General features: G+C 41.4%; 1 protein-coding gene across 3 annotated transcripts in view; it reads left to right on the top strand.

Annotated features, from left to right (window-relative positions):
- LOC115470074 (glutaredoxin-3-like) overlaps positions 1-21,060 on the top strand; it is a 177,169-nt gene that overhangs the window by 150,409 nt on the left and 5,700 nt on the right. For 2 of the 3 annotated variants that reach the window (XM_030202965.1, XM_030202968.1), the window contains 4 exons: positions 2,784-2,836; positions 4,184-4,223; positions 4,332-4,424; positions 4,548-5,845. In XM_030202965.1, the coding sequence (XP_030058825.1) occupies positions 2,784-2,836; positions 4,184-4,223; positions 4,332-4,424; positions 4,548-4,607 (246 nt within the window). In that variant the 3' untranslated portion in view covers positions 4,608-5,845. Of the gene's footprint in view, positions 1-2,783; positions 2,837-4,183; positions 4,224-4,331; positions 4,425-4,547; positions 5,846-21,060 lie in introns of those variants that run through there. The other variant, XM_030202966.1, reaches the window with a different exon arrangement.

The raw sequence follows: 21,060 nt of genomic DNA on the forward strand, positions 1-21,060 counted from the left end.
CTTACCCTGTTTGTATATCCTGAGTGTTTATCCTGAATACTGTCTCTGTCTAGCTAGTGTTTATTGCCAGGGCGTGGTCCCTGTTTCCTGCTGCTTCCTAGCTAGTGGGTTTACCCGCTGGGTATTCCCTGATCCCCAGTCTGCCTTGCTGGCATGTTGCCCTAGTCTTTGCTCCTGCTAGCCGTTGTATGTCTTGTCTCCTTGGTCTGTCTTCTGGTTCTTGCTAGTGGTGGTGCAGCAGCTCCCTGTCTGAGTTTAGTTCCTAGTCTAGTCTCCCTCGTGTTTCCTAGACCCAGGGTGGGTCCTCTGGTTTTCCAGTTCCGGCCCTGTCCTACAAGTCCTGCCGGCCACCTGCACGCTAGAGCTCAACTCTAGCGGAACGGTGGCCAAGCACAGGTGAAGTGGATCCTGTCCTGCCAGTTCCAGTTGCCTACTTCCGATCCCGAGTTCTAGTCCTGTTCTTCCGTATGTCCGGTTCCAAGATGGTCTTGCATGCCTCTGCCGCTCCTCGGCAGGGGCCCAAGGGCTCACGATTCCCAGTGCAGCCCCGAGGACCTGACAGCATACCAAGGGCCTCGAGAATGTGACAACAATGAACGAAAAATGTGCAATTAGCAAACAATAGCAAGTAATGAAATATGGATCAATTATAACACTAACTAAACATCTATATACTGTCTAAACAGTATCTGGGAAGGTCAGGATACAGAACTGTTCACAGAGCCTCAGCAAAGAAATCTGTCTCTCTTTTCTTCCGGGTTAAGACTGAAGCAAAAGTCAGAATCTGCTAGGTAATTTCAAACTGCAGGCCAATCAGAGCCAAGAACAGTCAAGTTTCAAATAAAAATTGGTTATATCACTACAGGCACTTCCTATTATCTGTGTGTCAACTAAACGAAAGAGAAGTCAGTCCTCTATAACAGTTTTAAGCATAAACGTTCACCATCTGCTGGCCAAACAGGAGAAATACACTTCAGAACATAATCAATGCAGGAAAATATCCAATACATTTTACAGGCTTAAAACACACTGTTTCTTTAGAGAAGGGCAAGAAGTTGGCCTAAGGCATAAAAGTCCAAGGGATCAAGTAAATCTGTCTTCATGTTTTTCTAATCAGGAGTGCGTCTTAGCAGTCATTGTCTCTGGTTGCACCTTCGAGGGCCAAACTCTCCATGTTAATGCACAACTCTTACTTTCTGCTGTGAACTCTTGATGAGTATGAAACTTGCTTGCTATAGCCCTAAGCTTGGTAATCACCCACTTGTGTGCCTGACTCAGTCCTGCTTGTCACTAGAAAAAGCAATGTTGCTTGCTTCCAGCAAACATTTTCTGTAGACAGCAGGATTGATATGGCACACAACCTTTCTCCCCAAGAGTTGTTTTTCCTTTTACAGCTTTGGAACTAACTGCGTGCAGGAAGATCTATGCATGCTCAGAACTTTGTTGCATTCTGATCTCTGGAGGCCAGTTCTGTCCTTGTGCCATCAGATATCACCTACTTGGATGCCTTATTAATCCTCCTCTTTGCGGCTCAAGCCTATATCTTAATTTGCTTCTATGGCTGGTCTCATCCGTGCTCAAAGCCACTACCGCCATTGACTGTATTTCCTGTAAATAACTTGTTCAGAATATAAACAGGATACCATTCTCCTTACACATTAGATGATGTCATCTGACACCAAAAAGCTGTGGTTGTTTTACTGTCCCAGGAGCATCAGGTTGGGGGGGGGCATCCTGAGGAGGGGGATGCTTCAAGGTTGGGAATCTTGATTAGGGGAATATTTCTGAGGAGGGGGAATGTTTCTGGAGAGGGGGTCTACCAGGTTGGGGGCATCATATTTGGGGGGAGGGGGACGGTGCTAGATAGAAGTGTTTGGGGAGGAGCTATATGCCTGTTTAGCCAGCCCCTTTAAGAAGCATTTGAGAACACTGGTACACCGTTTTTATCTTGATGATTCCAGGTTGGTTGCACCCTCACCCTGCCCACTGTGCTGCAGCCACACACTGGAGACAATGGGCAGGGAGTAGTTTTCCGCCCCTTCTCCTTTGCGCCTTGTGAGACTGCATTACCTGTATACCCACAGCACAGCCCTGCTTGAAGATAGTGACATTCTACTTGATTTTGGAGAAAGCAAAGCTATGTACCCTTAACAGGTTTTCTCTTATGCAGCAGGGTATCAGTTATCATGAAACCCACCTACATTTTCTAGCAATTGGCTTCTTCACTTTACAGAACTGATGTGGCCCTGTGTGATGACGCTAGTGTGTGAAGTCCTGCACATTTGTGGTGCACCATACTAGAGAGCTCTTGGAACATTGTTTATGTTTTTCTGGCATGGGCTCAGTCAGATGTCGTCACACGTGTGTGAGAACTGATATCATGCTATCCTTGGAGAACTTTGGTTAAAGATAAGCAATTGTGCTATATGTGATTGCAAAATCACATATGTACTGCAGGTGGCTCTCTTCAGGAAAGGTGAGCCATGAGGTGGCTAGCTGGCAAGAAGTGGGGTAGGGTGAAGTTACATGGTGGTCCAAGGCAAGGACGTAGCAGCATCAGGGGAAGATATGAGGTGGTGATGGGCTGTGGCGCATAGCATCTAGGATGGTGAAGTAGGGATAGGTGTGGTTTTGTGATGAAGTTGTAATGCCACAGCAAATTTTGGCAGTTGTTATGGAATTGTCACACTGGGCAGCCTTCCTTATAAGATGTAATTTACTAGGAAGCACTGAAAATTAAGTATGTTTAAAGTTAATGAGCCACTTTTTTTTCTTGATTTTAGATGTCTAAATGTGGATTCAGCAGGCAGATGTTAAACATTTTGACCAGAACTGGGTATGCATTTTGTTTCTTTCAATTATAATGCATTTTCATTTAAAAGAAAGTCAAATTGAATTCATCAAAAGTTTTACATGCAGTGATAATAGGTACAGAAATATCACTACAGCTTAAAAAGCAATAAATCTTTGGAATCTTCTTTTTTTAATGAGTAATTGTATACTTTTAGTACAATACTCTTGGGTATGGTGATATGTGCATTATGCTGTTTCATGGTCACTTTGATTCATTAGCAATATATATTCTGCAATGCATTCCACCTGCCACAATGGATAAATTTGCTGCTCAATTGTGACTATTCTAAATGAACAGCTGCTACTATAGATATTGTTACTCTGCTACAGTTCAATTAATTTTACATAAATTACTGAGAAATCTTGTAAACTATGTAAGCTGAAAAAATTAAAAAGGTTAGCTCACCTTTTTAATTTTTTCAGCTTACATAGTTTACAAGATTGTTGTGATATTAATCAATTGTGTGAATATATTAAGGCACAATTCCTAAAAGAACATTATTTAATGAAAACTTGGGGGAAGACCCATTAAAAATAGCTGTTGACTTCTTTACTGATATTTCCTTCTCTTTCTTCCACTGAATCAAAACTAGGGCTGTGATCTGGCACCATGAGCCCATGTTCACAACTCCCAGAGGATTTTCTCTTGCTTTAATAAACTTTCCCTTTCACTGTTGGTAGTTTTGGTCATGCCAACAATAATCCTGATTCCAGAAACCCTGTATCATAGGCTCCAAATTTGACAATTACGTGTCACCCTTGACCGAAACATTTTCTGTTTCACTCCCTCCTCCCACCCGCAAACACACACAGTAAGAGTTACTGTAGTTTTAAACCTTTTTTGACCCAGCAGTTTCCTTTTGCTGAACTGGAACAAGGATTTCCCCCATATTTTAGACTCCACAAAACACCTAATCTGGTTGTGAAACCTTGCAATAATGGGCCCTGAATGTGCTCTTGAGAACTCCTCTCCCCCTCCCCCAGGCCTCTGAAGGTTGCCTTTGCAACATCTCCTGTCAACTCAGGAAGCAGATGGCCTGACCTGAATATGATTGATCTAGGGACCTTCTGCAAGGCAGAGTGCACCAAAGCCACTGAGCTGGCCTTATACCATTTTTTAAAATAATAGGAGCAAGATAGATGTCAGATTTCCTTTGCGTGGCCATATGGCACCAGTCTACAGCATTTTTCATTTGTTGCTTAGCTCTTCTGTTAAAAAAAAGAAAAAAAAAGTTGGCACTAAGAATGTGTGTTATGAATAAAGAGATGATGATTATTATATTTGTAAATAAGAAAACAATAGACTAATTGTAACATTTTCTTTTGGCAGTGTTGAGTTTGAGACCTTTAATGTATTAGAAGATTTAGAAGTAAGTAAAGGATATATAACTACTGTTGTTGATTTTGACATTGTATATATTTCATGGTACACTTGCCTAACAGGTACTTCTATCAATGTTTTCCTCTTTCCTCTGAAGATTCGACAAGGTTTAAAAAGCTATTCTAAGTGGCCAACATATCCCCAGTTATATGTGAAAGGTGAACTTGTTGGAGGGTTAGATACTGTTAAGGTAAGAAGGAAGTCTTGTTTTCATGGATTAAAAAATGTTTTTTATTAATTGTGTTTTTTATTATTATGGAACTTGATTTTGTGTTTGCAGAATAACACTCTCCCCTTTTGTTTTAATTTGAAGGAGGAAAAAGACCTCATAAAACTATGGCAAAACGTAACAGGTAGATCACTGCATTGGTGAACCAACTTGCACACAGTTAAAACAGTCAAAAAACCTCCATGCTGTAAAAAGTGTCCAATCTTTAATCAATTTTCATAACCAATATTCAGTAAATCATCAAACACAAAAATACTTTCTTAGTATTCAATAAAGTGCAAATGCAAATCCAGATGTGATCACCGAAAATGGACACATCTTTGTAATAATCATGTTCCAATATTCAGTTGCTTAGTCTTGGCAGAAAGAAGTACATAACAGTATCCCGACTGGGACCCGTTTCGCTTCCAGCTTCTTCTGGAGACCTCACTGTATTGCAATCTGCAATCCAAAATACAGTAGTTAACATAAGAAAACAGAGTGTGCATCCAAAGTTATGGTTCAAACATACTAGCAGATTATTCCTCAACTGCATGACATACAGCTAATAGTAAGATAAGAGAGTGCCTGCTTTCAAAAAGGACGCCTTTAAAGCAGAGACCCAATCCTGATGGGACACTTCACTAATCCAATTTGCTCTTAAAGAAATGCTGCCCACTGTAAGAAAGAATTCAGTCTAAAAGGTTCCAATGTCTTCAATCTAAAGATCCAACACTGTTCTATTTGAAACAGTCTTTTACTGGCATCTCTACGGATTCTTATGGACGCTTGATCAATGACCCAGCAACGGAGGGACTCAAAAACATGATGGAACTCTCTACAATGGGAAACTAATGGAGCACCTCTCTTATTAGTAACACAGAATCTGTGCTTACTCAATTGAATTGAAAGTTTGCGCTCAGTCTTGCCCACATAAAACTTGTTACGAGGACATTGCAAAATGTAAACAGCATGGTTAGACTTGCACGTAGTATTGCTCCTTAATTTGTAGATTTTCCTATCCAAGGGATTAATAAATTCTGTGCATTCCACAGCCATCACACAATACTGGCAACTCCCACATTTCAAGTGTCCACCGGAACTCACAGATGAACCTTCTAATAAATAACCTGGGCTTAAAATTTCCTTCAGGTTTTGATCTCTTGAATGTGCTATTCTCAACTGATGTTTCTGAAATAAAATATGAGACTGCATGATGTTCCAATTGTTATGGATAATATTGGCCACCTCTTCCCCTCCCATCTTGTATCGCAAAATAAAGGTCTCACAAGGATCTTAATATGAAGGTTGAACTTTGTCTGCCAGCAATAGATTACAGTTATTAAACTGTTCTCTAGTATAAGATCCTTTCGGTACTTGCGGGGGATATTCACCTTGCTTTAATAGTCTTTAGCTTGTTGTTTGTAATCTTGTGTATTGCTGCAAATTCTCCAAAATCTCAGTAATTGAGAATAAGGCAGACTGTTTTTCAAGGATCTTGAGTGATTCCCCATTCAGTGAATATGTCATCATTTGGAAGTAATATATCGATGACATCTTTATGTTATAAAGTGAGGATTTCTTGCAGTTAATGAGCTTCTTGGAATGTTTGAATACTTGCAACACTGCTATACAGTTCATACATAAAGTGTCAGGTTCATGGATCTATTTCCTAGACGTAACTGTTTATATAGTAGATGGTGTATTTCACACTAAATGGACAGAAATACTTTATTACAATACTGCAGCTGTCGCCCAAGATCCTTGAAAAACAGTCTTCCTAGTATGTTTGAGTCAGAACTGTGGATGTACACTCTTTTCTTTTTTTATGTTTAAACTTTTTTATTAACGAAATGCACAGTACAATACAACTTGGAGACTTCATACAACAAGGTTCAGTTTTTAAATCAGCATTGCAATAACATATGTATCTGCTTCAATCACTGAATCCAATTTCTCTTTTTCCCCCAACCCCCTCCCCTCCTTGCATCTTTATATTTCAACAATTGTTAAATAAAGTCATAACATTACAACTATACAACAGAACCTTTGATTTGGCAAGTGTACAATTGTAAATCAACTACTATTCTACTGTGATGTAACGTAATCAGCTTACCGCTCCAATTTAATACAGAACTCCTACTCCTCAATCCCCTCTCCTACACCCTCCTCCCACTATTCCCTACTAACCCCCCACCCCCAACCCTCTTGATTAACTCATATTGATATATCCCAATATTATAATGATACATGGCTCCTTTATAAAGTATTGATGACCAAACTTCGGCCTCTCTCTGTCATTTTTTCCAGGTAACTTCCCCATATTTTAAGAAACCGTATTTTCCTTTTGTACTGTCCTTTTACTTCTTTCGCCTCCCACACTAACAATTGGTGCACCCTGTTACGCCAATGCCAATAAGGTGGTGAAGTGGCTGCGATCCAATATTGCATAATACATTTCTTTGCTACCAAACATAGTTTTCGATATAATAATGTTTTGTCAGCATTGAGTCTTAAAGGTGCATCTTTCAGATCTAGTATCAACTGTCATGGATTCATGTCTATTCTACTACCCAAAACATGAGACAGGTAAGTAACTATTTGTCTCCAATATCTCTGTAGTGCTACACATCCTCACACCGCATGGTATAAAGTATTATCATATCTATTACATTTCAAACAGAGCGCTGTCTCTATACCCCCTGATTTATATAATTGTACTTGGGTAAAGTAAGCTCTGTGAATTATCCTGTACGCGCATTGCCTGTAATCTGCACCCCCAATTATTCTTGGTATATCTTTTATCTGCGCAGTAATATCCCAAGATTCCAAATTGCAGCTCATATCCTTTTCCCATCTCTGTCTAACCGTGGTCGTCTCCTTCAGCGGAGCCAGCTCCCACAACTTCCGATGAATCTGGGAAATGGATGGGGCATTTTCAGATATCTCATCAAAGAATTTTTTGATTTTGTTACCCAGTTTACACTGCAGTGCTGCTTTATCTAATGTTTGTACATAATGTTTAAGTTGACAATGCGCGTACACGTCACCCCAAACCTGCTCCCTCTGAGCCAATAGTTGTGACAGCGGCAGTATGTCCCCGCTCTCTCCCAATACATCTGCTATACAAGTCACTCCTGCCTGTGCCCATCTATCAAACGTTTTATTTTCCAGCCCGGGCGCGAAAGACGGATTTCCCTTGATGTTTAGATACTCAGTTACTCTTGGATCTCCACCCAATAGTTCCCCTAAGAATCTCCACGCTGCTCTGAGTGATAAAATCAGAACATTATGCCTAAATCTATGCGGAATCTCCTTTTTCTGTAAATGTGCTAATGTTATCCCATGATATGGGCTATAGAGCGCTTCTTCCATCTCTAGAGGTGTATGTTCCTGGGATTGGAATAGCCAATCTCGTGTCTGGCGCAGGAGGCATGCCATATTGTAAAATTTAATATTAGGTATTCCCAAGCCCCCTTGCCTCCATCCCCCCAACATATATTTCAACTGCATCTTAGCGCGTTTTTTTGCCCAGCAGAATCTGGATATCAATCGATATAAGCGTTTGATATCTTTTTGCAATAACACTATGGGCAGGACCTGTAATGTGTATAGCCATCTTGGCAAAATCACCATTTTAATAAGACTAATCCTCCCCATTAAAGATAATGTTAGAGTGCCCCATGAATCTAACTGTTGAATTGTCTGTTCCAACAGGTTTGTGATGTTTAAAGTATAAAGCTCCTTCAAACTAGCCGGTAACTGAATCCCTAGATATGTAAAAGACTTGTTCGTTCGTTTCAAAGGAAATCCTTCCGGCCAATTAGATTGAATGTCTAAGTTTATCTCAAGAGCTTCAGATTTGTCTATGTTTAATTTAAAGCCCGAGTAGTCTCCATATTCTTGAATTATCTCTAGTAGATTGTGCAGGGTCTCCTTCGGTTTCGTAATAACCATCAATAGGTCATCCGCGAACGCGGCAAGCTTAAATTCTTGATTTTTAAGTTGTACCCCAGGAATCGCCGCACAATCATATATGTCTCTAATTAAAGGGTCTAATTGCAGTGCAAAAAGTAGAGGTGAGAGTGGACACCCTTGTCTAGTACCTCTACTAATCTGGATCTCCCCCGATATATTTCCATTTACCAGCACCTGTGCTCTAGGTAGGTGATACAATGCCCTGATCGCCTGCACGAATCTACCCTGAAATCCATATCTTTCCAGCACAGAGTACAGAAAGGGCCACTCCACTCTATCAAATGCTTTCTCAGCGTCGAAACTTATCATTAATGCCTGTGCATGGGAGTGGCCCAATCCTTCCAATGCTGCCAGAATACTCCTCAGATTTTTGGAAACAGATCTACCTTGTACAAATCCCACCTGAGCTGTATGGATAAGATGAGGTAGCACTCGCCCCAATCTATTTGCTAGAATTTTTGCAAATAATTTTGCTTCTTGGTTAATTAGTGAAATAGGTCTATAGGAGGTTACCAGTTTTTCATCTCTTTTAGGCTTAGGAAACACAACTATCCTAGCCAAATTTAATTGGTCTGGCATCCTACCATTCTCCATCCATTCATTAAACACTTTAACCAATGTAGGGACCACCGAGTCACCCATCAACTTATAAAATTCTGCTTTATATCCATCCGGACCAGGGGTCTTACCCATTTTACTTTGAGCTATTACCCATGTCACCTCATCGACACTAATTTTTGCATTCAGTTGAGTACTATCCCTAGCTTGTAATTTAGGGGTCTGAACCCCATCTAAAAATAGCTCACCCGGAAGTCCCTCTTGTTCTGACGCCTTATAAAGGCTTTGATAATATGTCTGGAACGCTGATCTAATCTCTCTATTAGTGTGAAGATAATTCCCCTCTTTGTTTTTAATAGCTGTTACATTTTTGGATGAATATTTAGATGCTATAAGTCTAGCTAGAAATTTGCCTCCTTTATTTCCATGCTTATATAATTGAAAGCGATAATAGGCTTGAGATTTCAGTTCTCTATCATGTATCAGGGAGTTCAAAGTTGTTTGTAATTCCATCACCTCTTGTCTAATTTTACCACATGGGGTTAGACCATATTGTCTATTCAACTTAACTAGTCGCTTTTCAAGCCGCACAATTTCCCTGTCTCTCGCACGTTTATATTGTGCCACATAACTTATTATTTCCCCTCTTAATACTGCTTTCACAGCTTCCCAGAAGATGGTGGAGCTAGCAACCGTGCCCTCGTTAAAGTGCTTATATTCAGTCCATTTAGCCTGTAAGTATTCCCCAAATCGTGTATCTCTGAACAAGTATGCCGGAAACGTCCAACTATTTAACTTCTCTTCTGCCCCTCCCCCAGTCCAGCACATTCTAATCACTGAATGATCCGATATAACACAAGGATCTATATGTACCTCAGTAATATCTGTTAATAGTGTGTGGGAAGCTAGCAAATAGTCAATTCTGGCAGAGGTGCCATATGCTCTAGATTTATGTGTATATTCTTTGTCTAGTGGGTGCAGTGTCCTCCAAATATCTATTAGCCCGAGTGTTGTACATAGATCCGGCAATCCTCTAGTACTAATCCGCCTTAAATCGGCCGGGGGATGTGATCTATCCAGTACAGGGTCCCAAGTCATATTAAAATCGCCTCCCAGCAATATGGGCAATGGCTCTAGTTGAGTGATCTGCCTAAGCAATCTTTTATAAAATTTTAAATCTAGCGTGTTAGGAGCATAAATACTACCCAAAATTATTTTTTGTCTATTTAATGTGGCAATGCAGAGTACAAACCGGCCTTCCGGATTTTTTATCGTTTTGTGCACCTGGACAGCTATTCCTTTTCTAAAAAGTATTGCCACCCCCCCTTTCCGGCCCAAGGCCGCCGTTGCCACACAGTCCGCAACCCACCACTTAGCCAATTTGGTGTGCTCTACATCTGACAAGTGCGTTTCTTGTAACAGCGCTATATCTGTTCCAAGACGTTTAAGCTGTCGCAAAATCTTGGAGCGCTTAATAGGGGAGTGTATACCTCCTACGTTCCATGAGGCTACCGTAATATTTTACCCTCCAGAGTCCCGCCAATCTGTATCAGGTTCATCTTCTCTTTTTGAGAGAGGCCAGCCCAGCCTCCAGCCTCCCTCTCGCAAGTACCGGTCTCCTACAGGTTGTGATAGTCTCCCATTTAGTACAAATTGAGTTAATCCCCACCCACCCCTCCCCTTTCTTAGCCCAATATCCTCCCTCCTCTCGTTCCCTCCTAGGTCCCCCTCTTTACCCCTTCTGTTCCCTAAGGAAATGGATCACTTCCGACACCCCTCCTCCCCTCATAATACTTGTCCTCTTTATGGTTACTCCCCCGTTGACACTTCAACATTACAGATTTTCATTCCTCATCTAACCATATTAATCTATGTTTCCATCATGTTATCTTATCCATTCTATCACACATTTCTTTACCGAGTTTAATCTTTGTTATCAGTTGAATTATCTATCTTTTCTCTTCTGATTGTCTCGTATCAGTCTCTATCTAGTAGGTTATCTCCCCTTCATTATACGATACATGAAGCAGTGATAAACAGTTCACTTTTACTTCTGTCTATTTTTACCAGGTTGATGAGTTGTAATGCCGTCTTCAATTATTGAGGTTTGTTAAATTAGTCCAGATTCCAGCATCATTTATCAGCAAATGTCATATACCTGGTCTCTGCGATCTTCTCATTAGCTATTTAGTACAGACTCACATATTAAATCTCTCTTCCCACTTAGTTTCCCCAATGGGACATATCGTAAAGAGCTATATGCAAGCTTTATATGATTCTCTGATGCGTCTATTATCCGTGGTCAATCCCCCTGCAAATAATTCTCAGTCTCAGATTTTATAGCATCACAGCATGTCGCCGCATTATTGTCCAATTTCTATCTGTTGTACAAAACGTTTTGCTTCTTCCACAGAGTCAAACAGTTTTATTCCCGAGTGGTGATTAACTCTCAATTTCGCCGGGTATAGCAGTGCAAATTTAACTTTCCGGCTGACGAGTTCAGAACAGACTGGCGAAAACTTTTTCCTTTGTGCTGCCACTGCTGCCGAGTAATCTTGAAAGCATAACACTTTGCGATTCCCACTGTGCAGCTCTTTCCCATTCCTTAAGGCCTGTAAAATCGCATTTTTATGGGCAAAGTTTAGAATTTTGCATATGACCACTCGTGGTCTGCCTTCCACCGTCTGCTTTTGGCCTAAACGGTGGGCTCTTTCAATTTTCAGCGGGCCCAGAGACTCCGGTAGTTCAAGTTCCTCTGCTAGCCATGTTTCCAAGTATCTACTTAAGTCTCGATCTCCTTGCCCCTCTGCCAGACCAACCATACGAAGATTATTTCGTCTTGATCTGTTTTCTAAATCCTCAAGTTTTTCTTCATATGAGGCAAGTGTTTTTTTCATCTGATTTACTTCTGATTCTAAAGTACCAACGCGATCTTCAGTATCACTGGCTCGCTGTTGATAAGTCACCATATCTAGCTGAATTTGATTTACACTGCTATGTAGCGATTCTAGTTTAGTGTCCAATGAGCTGAGTTTTTTCTCCAAAATAGCTTCCAAGGCTTGAGTGACTTCGCCCACTATCTCGGCGGCCCATGCGGATCCAACCGCTGAAGTTCCCGGGCTCGCCGGCGCCGCCATCTTGTCCTCAGCCAGCCGACTCTTATCTTTCTCTTTTCTGGTTGATTTAGTCGCCATTAGCTTCTGAGTCAATAATAAATAAGTCCTCTGTCGTTTCCAAAGGCTTCCTCTTGCCGATAACAATCAAATAGACGATTTGAGGGTGAGTTTTTCAACGCGATTCTTGAGGAGAAGGCAGGAGCAATTCGTCTAGCGTCTGCTCCTGTGCATAGCGTCACGTGATCCTCTCTTTTCTTTTTTTAATGTTAACTATTATATTTTGGATTGCATATTGCAATACAGTGAGGTCTCCAGAAGAAGCTGGAAGCGAAACGAGTCCCTGTCAGGACCACACTGTTTTGTACTTCTCTATGCCAAAACTGAGCGACTGAATATAGAAACATGATTATTACAAAGATAAAGTGTCCATTTTCAGTAATTATAGTTGAATGTCTCTCTATGTCAGGTGTTCAGCGCTGCGTGCGTCTGGTAGAGCTATACAAATGTTAATAATACACTAAGGAAGTATTTTTTTGTATTTAATGATTTATTGAATATTGGTTATGAAAATTGATTGAAGATTGGACACTTTTCACAGCATGGAGGTTTTTTGACCTATGATTACTATTTTAACTGCATGCAAGTTGGTTCACTGATGCAGTGATTTACCTGTTACGTTTTGCCATAGTTTTATGAGGTATTTTTCCTCCTTCAAATTAAAACAAAGGAGAAAGTGTTTGAATATAAATTCACTGTAATAGTGAGGATAACCTATTTTTTGAAGTGAATTAGATTTGTGTTTCATTAGTATGTTTGCAAAATAAACCAAAATATTCAATCAGGGAGCCATATTCAGATTGGTGCCTAGTTAACTAGACAGATACAGTTAAGACAGCCTTTTTATTGTCCTAACTTTATCCACTTTCTCAGCTGCTAACCGGCTAAGTTGTGGCTCCATCCAGACTCTACTCCCAGACCCCTTCCCCTCCCAGCCTAGTTGGTTTCTCAATGGCTGGTTATAACTAATATTCATTGGCACTACCTGGTTAGGAGACCCTTTTACAAAGGGTTTGCCACACGTCGATTCAGAACTACCGCTGGGCTACTGTAGGAGCCTGGCGGTAGTTTCCACCTCCGGCATGCGCCATTTCCGGCGCCAGAAAAATATTTTATATTTTTGTAACGCTGGGACTTACCCAGCAGTGGCACTGCCCGGTTACTGCCGGGTTAGCACAGGAGCCCTTACCATCACCTAAATAGGTGGCGGTAAGGGCTCCCCCCAGACAAGGTGTAGAGGGCTAGATTTATATTTAGTAAAGGGAGAAAAAACGGTATATTGCAATAATTGACATGAGAGACCCTGCTTTCATATTAGAATTGAAGAAATCAGTTCCACACACTCTTGACCATGGTCGCACAAGACGCCCAACATTCCCCCAAAATGCAGGAAACATTTCTTTAAAATTTGGGACCCATATTTATACTCACTAAATCCGAAAACAAGTAGTTTAATCTTCAGATGAGGATAGTCAGCGATGAAGAGACCCCTGTTTGGGCTTGGTGGGGGGACAAGGCTGCTGGGGGGGTAGGGTGTGGGACTGGATAGTGATATAGGCGGCCATAAGAGTACAGGCTGCCTGTGCTTTTCATCTGAGCTTTGGCAGATAAGTTTGGGGTAAGGGAAAAGAGAAAATATGTTGATGATGTTTGGAATTCTCTGTTGAGGATGCTGCGTTGAACTTTCTGTACAAAATGGCTTTGAGATTTGGGTGCATTTTCAGCTGTTCCATGAATATGAATAGATAGATTTCAATCAATGGGTTTTTCATTAGGTAATGGGAAAATGCTATTTGTGCAGCGCTAATTAAATGAATGTTACCTGTTCAGGAGCTGACCAAAATGTTATCCATTTACATGGCAATATTCAGCTACTAACGACTCCCATTTTAAATGGCAAACTTTGGCTGTTTCGTGATGTAAGAAGCCAAAATTATCAATATATGTGGCCGCATTTTAAATACAAAGCACTTATGCTGCCAGTGCCACTGCTGATCGCATAAGCATTTTATTGACCTGATCTACAAACCAGCTAAAATGCAAAGCCGATTGTTTTTGCCACAGTGAATATTTTCAGCTCATAGTTCACTGAAATCAAAACTAAGGGCCCTGTTTACTAAGCCACACTATAGGCACACTATTGATTTTAACATCCGCTAACACTAGAGACATCCATAGGAATACATGAGTGTCTCTAGCGTTGGCGCACGCTAATTTTTAGCGAGCAGTAAAAATGCTAAAACACCTTAGTAAACAGGGCCCTAATTTTTTTTTGTTTTTCACTTTCTTGGCTAAAATAGTGAAACTTTTTTTTTCATATGGCCTTATTCCTTAAAAATACAATTGATGTATAAAAAAAAAAACATCATTAGATCTGCATTTAACACTTCAGATTTTTTTAAAAGTGGGGCAGCATATTCCAAAACTTTGTTGTTAGTGTAAAGAATGTTCATTAAATTATTAGCTCTTTGTTATTTTAATGGAAGACTCCATGTATTCTACACAATTCAATGTTTTTTCTGTCAGCTACTTTTGAAGCCCAATGATGGAGAAGGTGATCAAATGTCTCTGTTTCTGCCTTTATCTGTCTTTTTCCTGGCACCACTTTTTCTTATGTATCGGGTGAACAAACTCAATTGAAACAGCCTTACCTGAAAGGACAGTTCTTCCCTTCTTTTCCATAATAGAATTACCCATCTTTACTTTTTTGTAAAAATCCTAATGTCATATAGGTCTTAAAGCTCATCAGTACGTTCTGAGTGTAGTCCTAACACCGTTCTGTGTATAATGAATTTACTTCATGTTGTCACATCTCAGATAGTTCAAGAAATAACCCAAAGACATTCTACAGCATTGTATCACCTCTGTATCACCATTATTAAACAGGATATTTTCCAACTAAAATATGTCAGGTCAATATTCAAAGGGAAGTATCTGGAAAATTGCCCCAGTTACCTAGAGATTTCCCTTAGCCATTGCTATCCAGGGATATTCAGTGGCACTTTGCAGATAAACCACCTTGGTACTATCTGGATAGACAAACCGATATAACAGGGGAACAAGCCTTAACACAGAGTTAACATTACAGTTGGAGGCGGAGCTGGAGGCGTCCCGCTTGGAAAGGAGCCCTGTGGGGCTCGAGATTAAGTTCCTCCTGATGAAGGATCACCGAAATGCGGTCTCACATTGGAGAACATTGTAATTAAAGCTTACAGCTTGCTGCACCTGAGGTTGGGAATCACAGACTGTCTCCCTTACCCAAGACACAGAGCTCAGCATGATTAAAGATCGGAACTTTGAAAGCATTGAAAGCGTTTAGTACCGTTTGCGGAGGATTGATACAGCTTTGTCTTTGGAACCAGCTGATTGTGGAATACAGTTGGTGCACATGGCACAATGATGTGAGCTGGTGTGAGCACACACCCAAGTAATGAACTGACAACAAGGATACAATAAGGGGTCATCTTTAAAGAAAGAAAAAAAGTTTAAACGTATTTTTCAAGATATATTTTCGCATAGTGGTTTGCAAATGTTTATAAATGAAAAGTGAAAGGAGTAGCTGAATGAATGCGGTTATGCCTGTGTAGAGGAAAGGGGAGTAATGTCTGAGCACTTGAAATGTTTTTATGTGTAGGTTGTCGATACATGTTTTGTATGAATAAATTAAGAATATTAAATGAAATTTCAGAGTGCAAGTTTATTGGGACTATCTGGATAGAGCCATGGCAAAATGTGGGCAGATCCTGGGCAGTTCCAGCAGTTATCTGGGTAGCACTGATATTCAGACCACTAACTAGATAACTTCCTGGATAAAGATAAGAAAGAAAATTTGCTATCCAGATAGCAAGTTGAATATCGCCACTTTCTGTATAGGGTAGATTCTTGCTGCTATATTCTGACATTCTGTCCTGGTCGCAATCCAGATATTGGTGTCGAGGATCCTAATTTTATTTAACCCCTGCAGCCCAGTGTTGAATATCAGGCTGGTTTATGTGAGGATGGAATTGTTCAAGATGGCATTGTTTTCTTTAAAGAAAAGAAAAGTTATCTCCATGTGTGTATATGTCTGTGTGTGTGTGTGTGGTGTATACAGTTATGTGCAAATGTTTGTGCCCAGGTAAAATTGTATGTTTCAATGAATATCTAAGTGAACAGAAGCTGATACCACCTCTGTATGCTATGAAGTTAAACTTAAATACAACAATACAGTACTCTCATTCAACCAAATCTATCCCAGCATATTTTGTTCCGTAACCCACACTGCCGATCATATTTTGGACTCATGATTCACCTTCCGTTAACCTCTCTTCATTTAGCTCACAACAGATATCTTGGTCTGATCTCTTCATCTGTCTCTTGCTCAATTACCTTATCCATCTCCCATTTCCTTACCTCAGCAAAGGTTTCTTACAAATTAGACCCCCTTCCTCTCCTTTCCTGTCCATGAACCAGGCTGCCACTTGTGATTCTACCCTCCACTCAGCCTCTTCCTCTTTTCCTTCTCAGGTTTCACAGTCCCTTACTTCCAAAAAGCCCTATTTGAACTAATCATGGTTTCACGCTGACCTTCACCTTCTTAAACGTCAAACAAGGCGTGTGGAGCACCTTTGGCTGAAACACCATTCTTCTACCCTCTTTCAGGCAAGGAGCCCTGCTGCAAATACCATCTTGGAATAAAAAAAGCTACATTGATTAGCTCTCCCTCTAATCAGTCAAAAGTCCTCTTTAGAGTTGTACATCAACTTTCTACTACTGTACCTAAGATAAGAACATAAACATTGCCATACTGGGACAGACCGAAGGTCCATCAAGCCCAGTAACTTGTTTCCAACAGTGACCAATCCAAGTACCTGTCAAGATCCCAGAACAGTAAAACAGATTTTATTCTGCTTATTCTAGAATATGCAGTGGATTTTCCCCAAGTCCATTTTAATAATGGCTTATGGACTTTTCTTTTAGGAAATTATCTAAACCATTTTTAAACTCTGCTAAGTTAACTGCTTTTGCATATTCTCTGGTGACAAATTCCAGAGTTTAATTACTCGTTGATTGAAGAAATGTTTTCTCCTATTCGTTTTAAATTTACTACTTATAGCTTCTTTTCATGCCCCCTAGCCCTAGTATTTTTGGAAAGAGTAACCAACCCTATTCTTTCCCCTCTCTGCTAACTTGCTTGCAAACAGTTTTTTCTTGACAAGATTACTATTCTTCAGTTATCTCTCTTTGCCTTCACCCCCATCTCTTTCTGCCAACCCCTCCTGTTTTTTCAGTCTGGTCCTCCACTTCTAAACCTTTCCCCACTACTATCCGACCACTCCAGGCAATCAGGGAACATTTTAACCATGTGTCCTTGACTTCTTTAACAAAGTTAGATGCTACCTCTTGTCTTACAACCTGTTCTTTGAACCCAGTCCCAGGACCTTGGCTCAAGATCACAAACCACAGTCTTTTGCCCCAGTGGCGTACCTAGGGTAGTTGACACCCGGGGCCGGTCATTTTTTAACACCCCCCCCCCCAAATCCAGTACTAGGCATGCCGAGAATACAAAACACTCAGGACCTATAGAGCAATTCTACCATACCATAAGCAGTCATTTCTACGAGTCACACAAGGAAAAGGAAAGCATCTTAAACACTACAGTGAGCACTAGAACATCAATTCACCTATTGTAAAACGAAACCAGACAGAATAGTACAGATCGTAGATCCTGCACAGTCAATGCCAACTGAAAGCCATGTCTTTTTCACAAACACAGATACACCCTAATCCACTATAGAATAAGTAATCATAAACTTTCTATTTAGACAAAAATTAAACTGAACCCCCAATGCCAGACTCTGCATACAATGCAACACCACAGAAACAGAAACTGTCCCCTAGTACTGTGCAAAATATAAAGACAGCAGATGTAAATTTGAAAAAAACTAACAAGTACCAATCACCACGTTACAAATTAACAAATAGAAATAAAACAAATATAGAAAGTAAAATAATACCATTTTATTGGACTAATACATTTAGCTTTCAGAGGCCAAAACCTCCGTCCTCGGGTCAGTACAGTATAGTGCTGTTACAGTATCCTATCCTGACCTGAGGAAGGGGGTTTTGTTCTCCGAAAGTTAGTCAAAATGTATTAAAATTAGTCCAATAAAAAGATTACCTTATTTACATGTTCTATTATAAACATTTAACACATCTACAATACTTTATCCTAAAGCAAAAAAAATAAAAAAAAATATTTTATTTACAGTTTGTTGTCTCTGGTTTCTGCTTTCCTCATCTTCTTTTCACCGTCTTCCTTCCATCCAGCATCTGTCTTCACTCTCTCTCTCTCTCTGCCATCCAGTGTCTGCCCTCTCTGCCGTCCCTTCCATCCACTGCCTGCCCTTTCTCTCTGCCCCTTCAATCCACCATTTGCCCTCCCTCTCCCATCCATCCAGGGTCTGCCCTCCCTCTCGCTCCCCCTTCCATCTAGGATCTGTCCCCTCTCTCTCTCTGCCCCTTTTTTCAGCCCCCAGTTCCAGCCCCCTTCTCCCCTCTGAACACCCCCACCCCAGTCCCCTTCTCCCCTCCCCTTCTCCTGTCTGAGACCCCCACCACAGTCCCCTTCTCCCCTCCCCTGTCTGACCCCACCCCAGTCCCCTTCTCTCCTCTGAATACCCCCACCCCAGTCCCCTTCTCCCCTCCCTTTCTCCCCTCTGAGATCCCCACCCCAGTCCCCTTCTCCCCTCTGAGATCCCCACCCCAGTCCCCTTCTCCCCTCCCCTGTCTGAGATCCCCACCCCAGTCCCCTTCTCCCCTCCCCTTTTCCCCTCTGAACACCCCCACCCCAGTCCCCTTCTCCCCTCCCCTTTTCTCCTCTGAACACCCCCATCCCAGTCCCCTTCTCCCCTCCCCTCTGAGATCCCCACCCCAGTCCCCTTCTCCCCTCTGAACACCCCCACCCGAGTCCCTTTCGCCCCTCTCCTTCCCCACCTCAGTCCCGTTAAAACCGGCAAAGCAGCGTCACAGGCAGCCCCTCGTGCCCTGCTTGTAAAAAAAAAATCAAATCTCCTTCCTTCTCCTCGTCTTGACGTCGACTCGGGCCTTCCAATCAAAGGCCCGAGTCGACGTCAAGACGAGGAGGAGAAGGAAGGAGATTTGATTTTTTTTTTTACAAGCAGGGCACGAGGCGCTGCCTGCGACGCTGCTTCACCGGGTTTTTTTAATGTGCGGCGCCGCGGGAACGGCCACAGGAGGCGGCGGGAGCGGAGCACCCCCCACCCACTGGCACCCGGGGCGGACCGCCCCCCCCGCCCCCCCCCCTTGGTACGCCAGTTTTGCCCTTACTCACAATGATAAATCAGAATCTATTAATCTGGAGTCTTCCCTCAACCATGTAAAAAGGCCATAATTTGTCCCATCTTAAAAAAATCTTCTCTTGATACTGCTCTTCTCTCTAGTTCCAGGCAAGGCCTATATCTAACCTGCCACTCATTCCTAAGTTTACAGAGAGGGTAGTTCTCTCCCAATTTCTCCAACACATTGAACACTCTAACATTTTACATCTAGAGCAGTAACTTGGTAACCATCTTGATCAGTTCCTTCCATAGTGATTTTGAAACTGGTAGGGTAGCCTTAGCTATTTCATTAGACCTTAGCTCTGTATTGTGATTTACCATCACAAATGGTAGTGGTAAATTGGTTTTCTATCCTGCTATTACCTCGCAGTTCTAAGCGGGTTACAACTTTTTAAGAAGCCAGTTTCATTTAACTGGGAAGAAGGGGCATAATAATAAATTTAGTAATTAAGAAAAAATAGTAAATCAATAGTGTTAGCGTGGGATACATATTTCTGAAACAAAAGGATTTTCAAATTTTTCCTAAAAAGAATATAGGACTGAGAAGATTTAAATATAGGTGAAATCATAGTCCATAATCTTGCTGCTTGAAATGCCAACCCTAATTCAAAGAAATGTACTCTCTCTTTTACCTTTTGATGATGGAAAAGAATAACCTACAGTACCAGTACGTCTTGTTCTCAAAACATAAATGAATATAAAATGTGGTGCCAAGCCATATAGAAGTTCAAGTTTAAAGAGAAAGCACGCCGGTTTGAAATAGATTCTAGCCTCAGTAGGCAGCCAGTGTAATGATAAATAACTGGGAGTGATCCTATTAAATTTAGACAATCTGAAAATCATTCGAACTGCTCTATTCTGTATCTTTTGCAGTCTCCTCATCAAACCTTTATTACGTCCTAAATATACCAGATTGCAATAATCCAATTGAAAAACTAAGAGAGACTGAACCATTATTCTAAAATGATCTTGTTCAAAATTGTTTCGCACCCATCTCAAATTTTTCATCAGGAAAAAAACATTTCGTGTCCCAATGGAGGGGCGGGAAAACCAGTATTATCGAAACAAGATGGACGTCCATCTTTTGTTTCGATAATACGGTTGGGGACACCCAAAGCCTAAAATTTACGTCGTCCTTACAGATGGTCGTCCCTAGACTTGGTCATTTCTGATTTTCGGCGATAATGGAAACCAAGGACGCCCATCTCAGAAACGACCAAATGCAAGCCCTTTGGTCGTGGGAGGAGCCAGCATTCGTAGTGCACTGGTCCGCTTGACATGCCAGGACACCAATCGGGCACCCTAGGGGGCAGTGCAGTGGACCTCATAAAGTGCTCCCAGGTACATAGCTCCCTTACCTTGTGTGCTGAGCCCCCCAACCCCCCCCCCCCCCCACAACTGTACACCACTACCATAGTCCTAAGGGAGAAGGGGGGCACCTAGATGTGGGTTTCTGGTGGGTTTTGGAGGGCTCACATTTACCACCACAAGTGTAAGAGGTAGGGGGGGATGGGCCTGGGTCTGCCTGCCTGAAGTGCACTGCACCCACTAAAACTGCTCCAAGGACCT

The sequence above is a fragment of the Microcaecilia unicolor genome, chromosome 5 (genome assembly GCF_901765095.1).
Source record: "Microcaecilia unicolor chromosome 5, aMicUni1.1, whole genome shotgun sequence".
NCBI classification, from domain to species: Eukaryota; Metazoa; Chordata; class Amphibia; order Gymnophiona; family Siphonopidae; genus Microcaecilia; species Microcaecilia unicolor.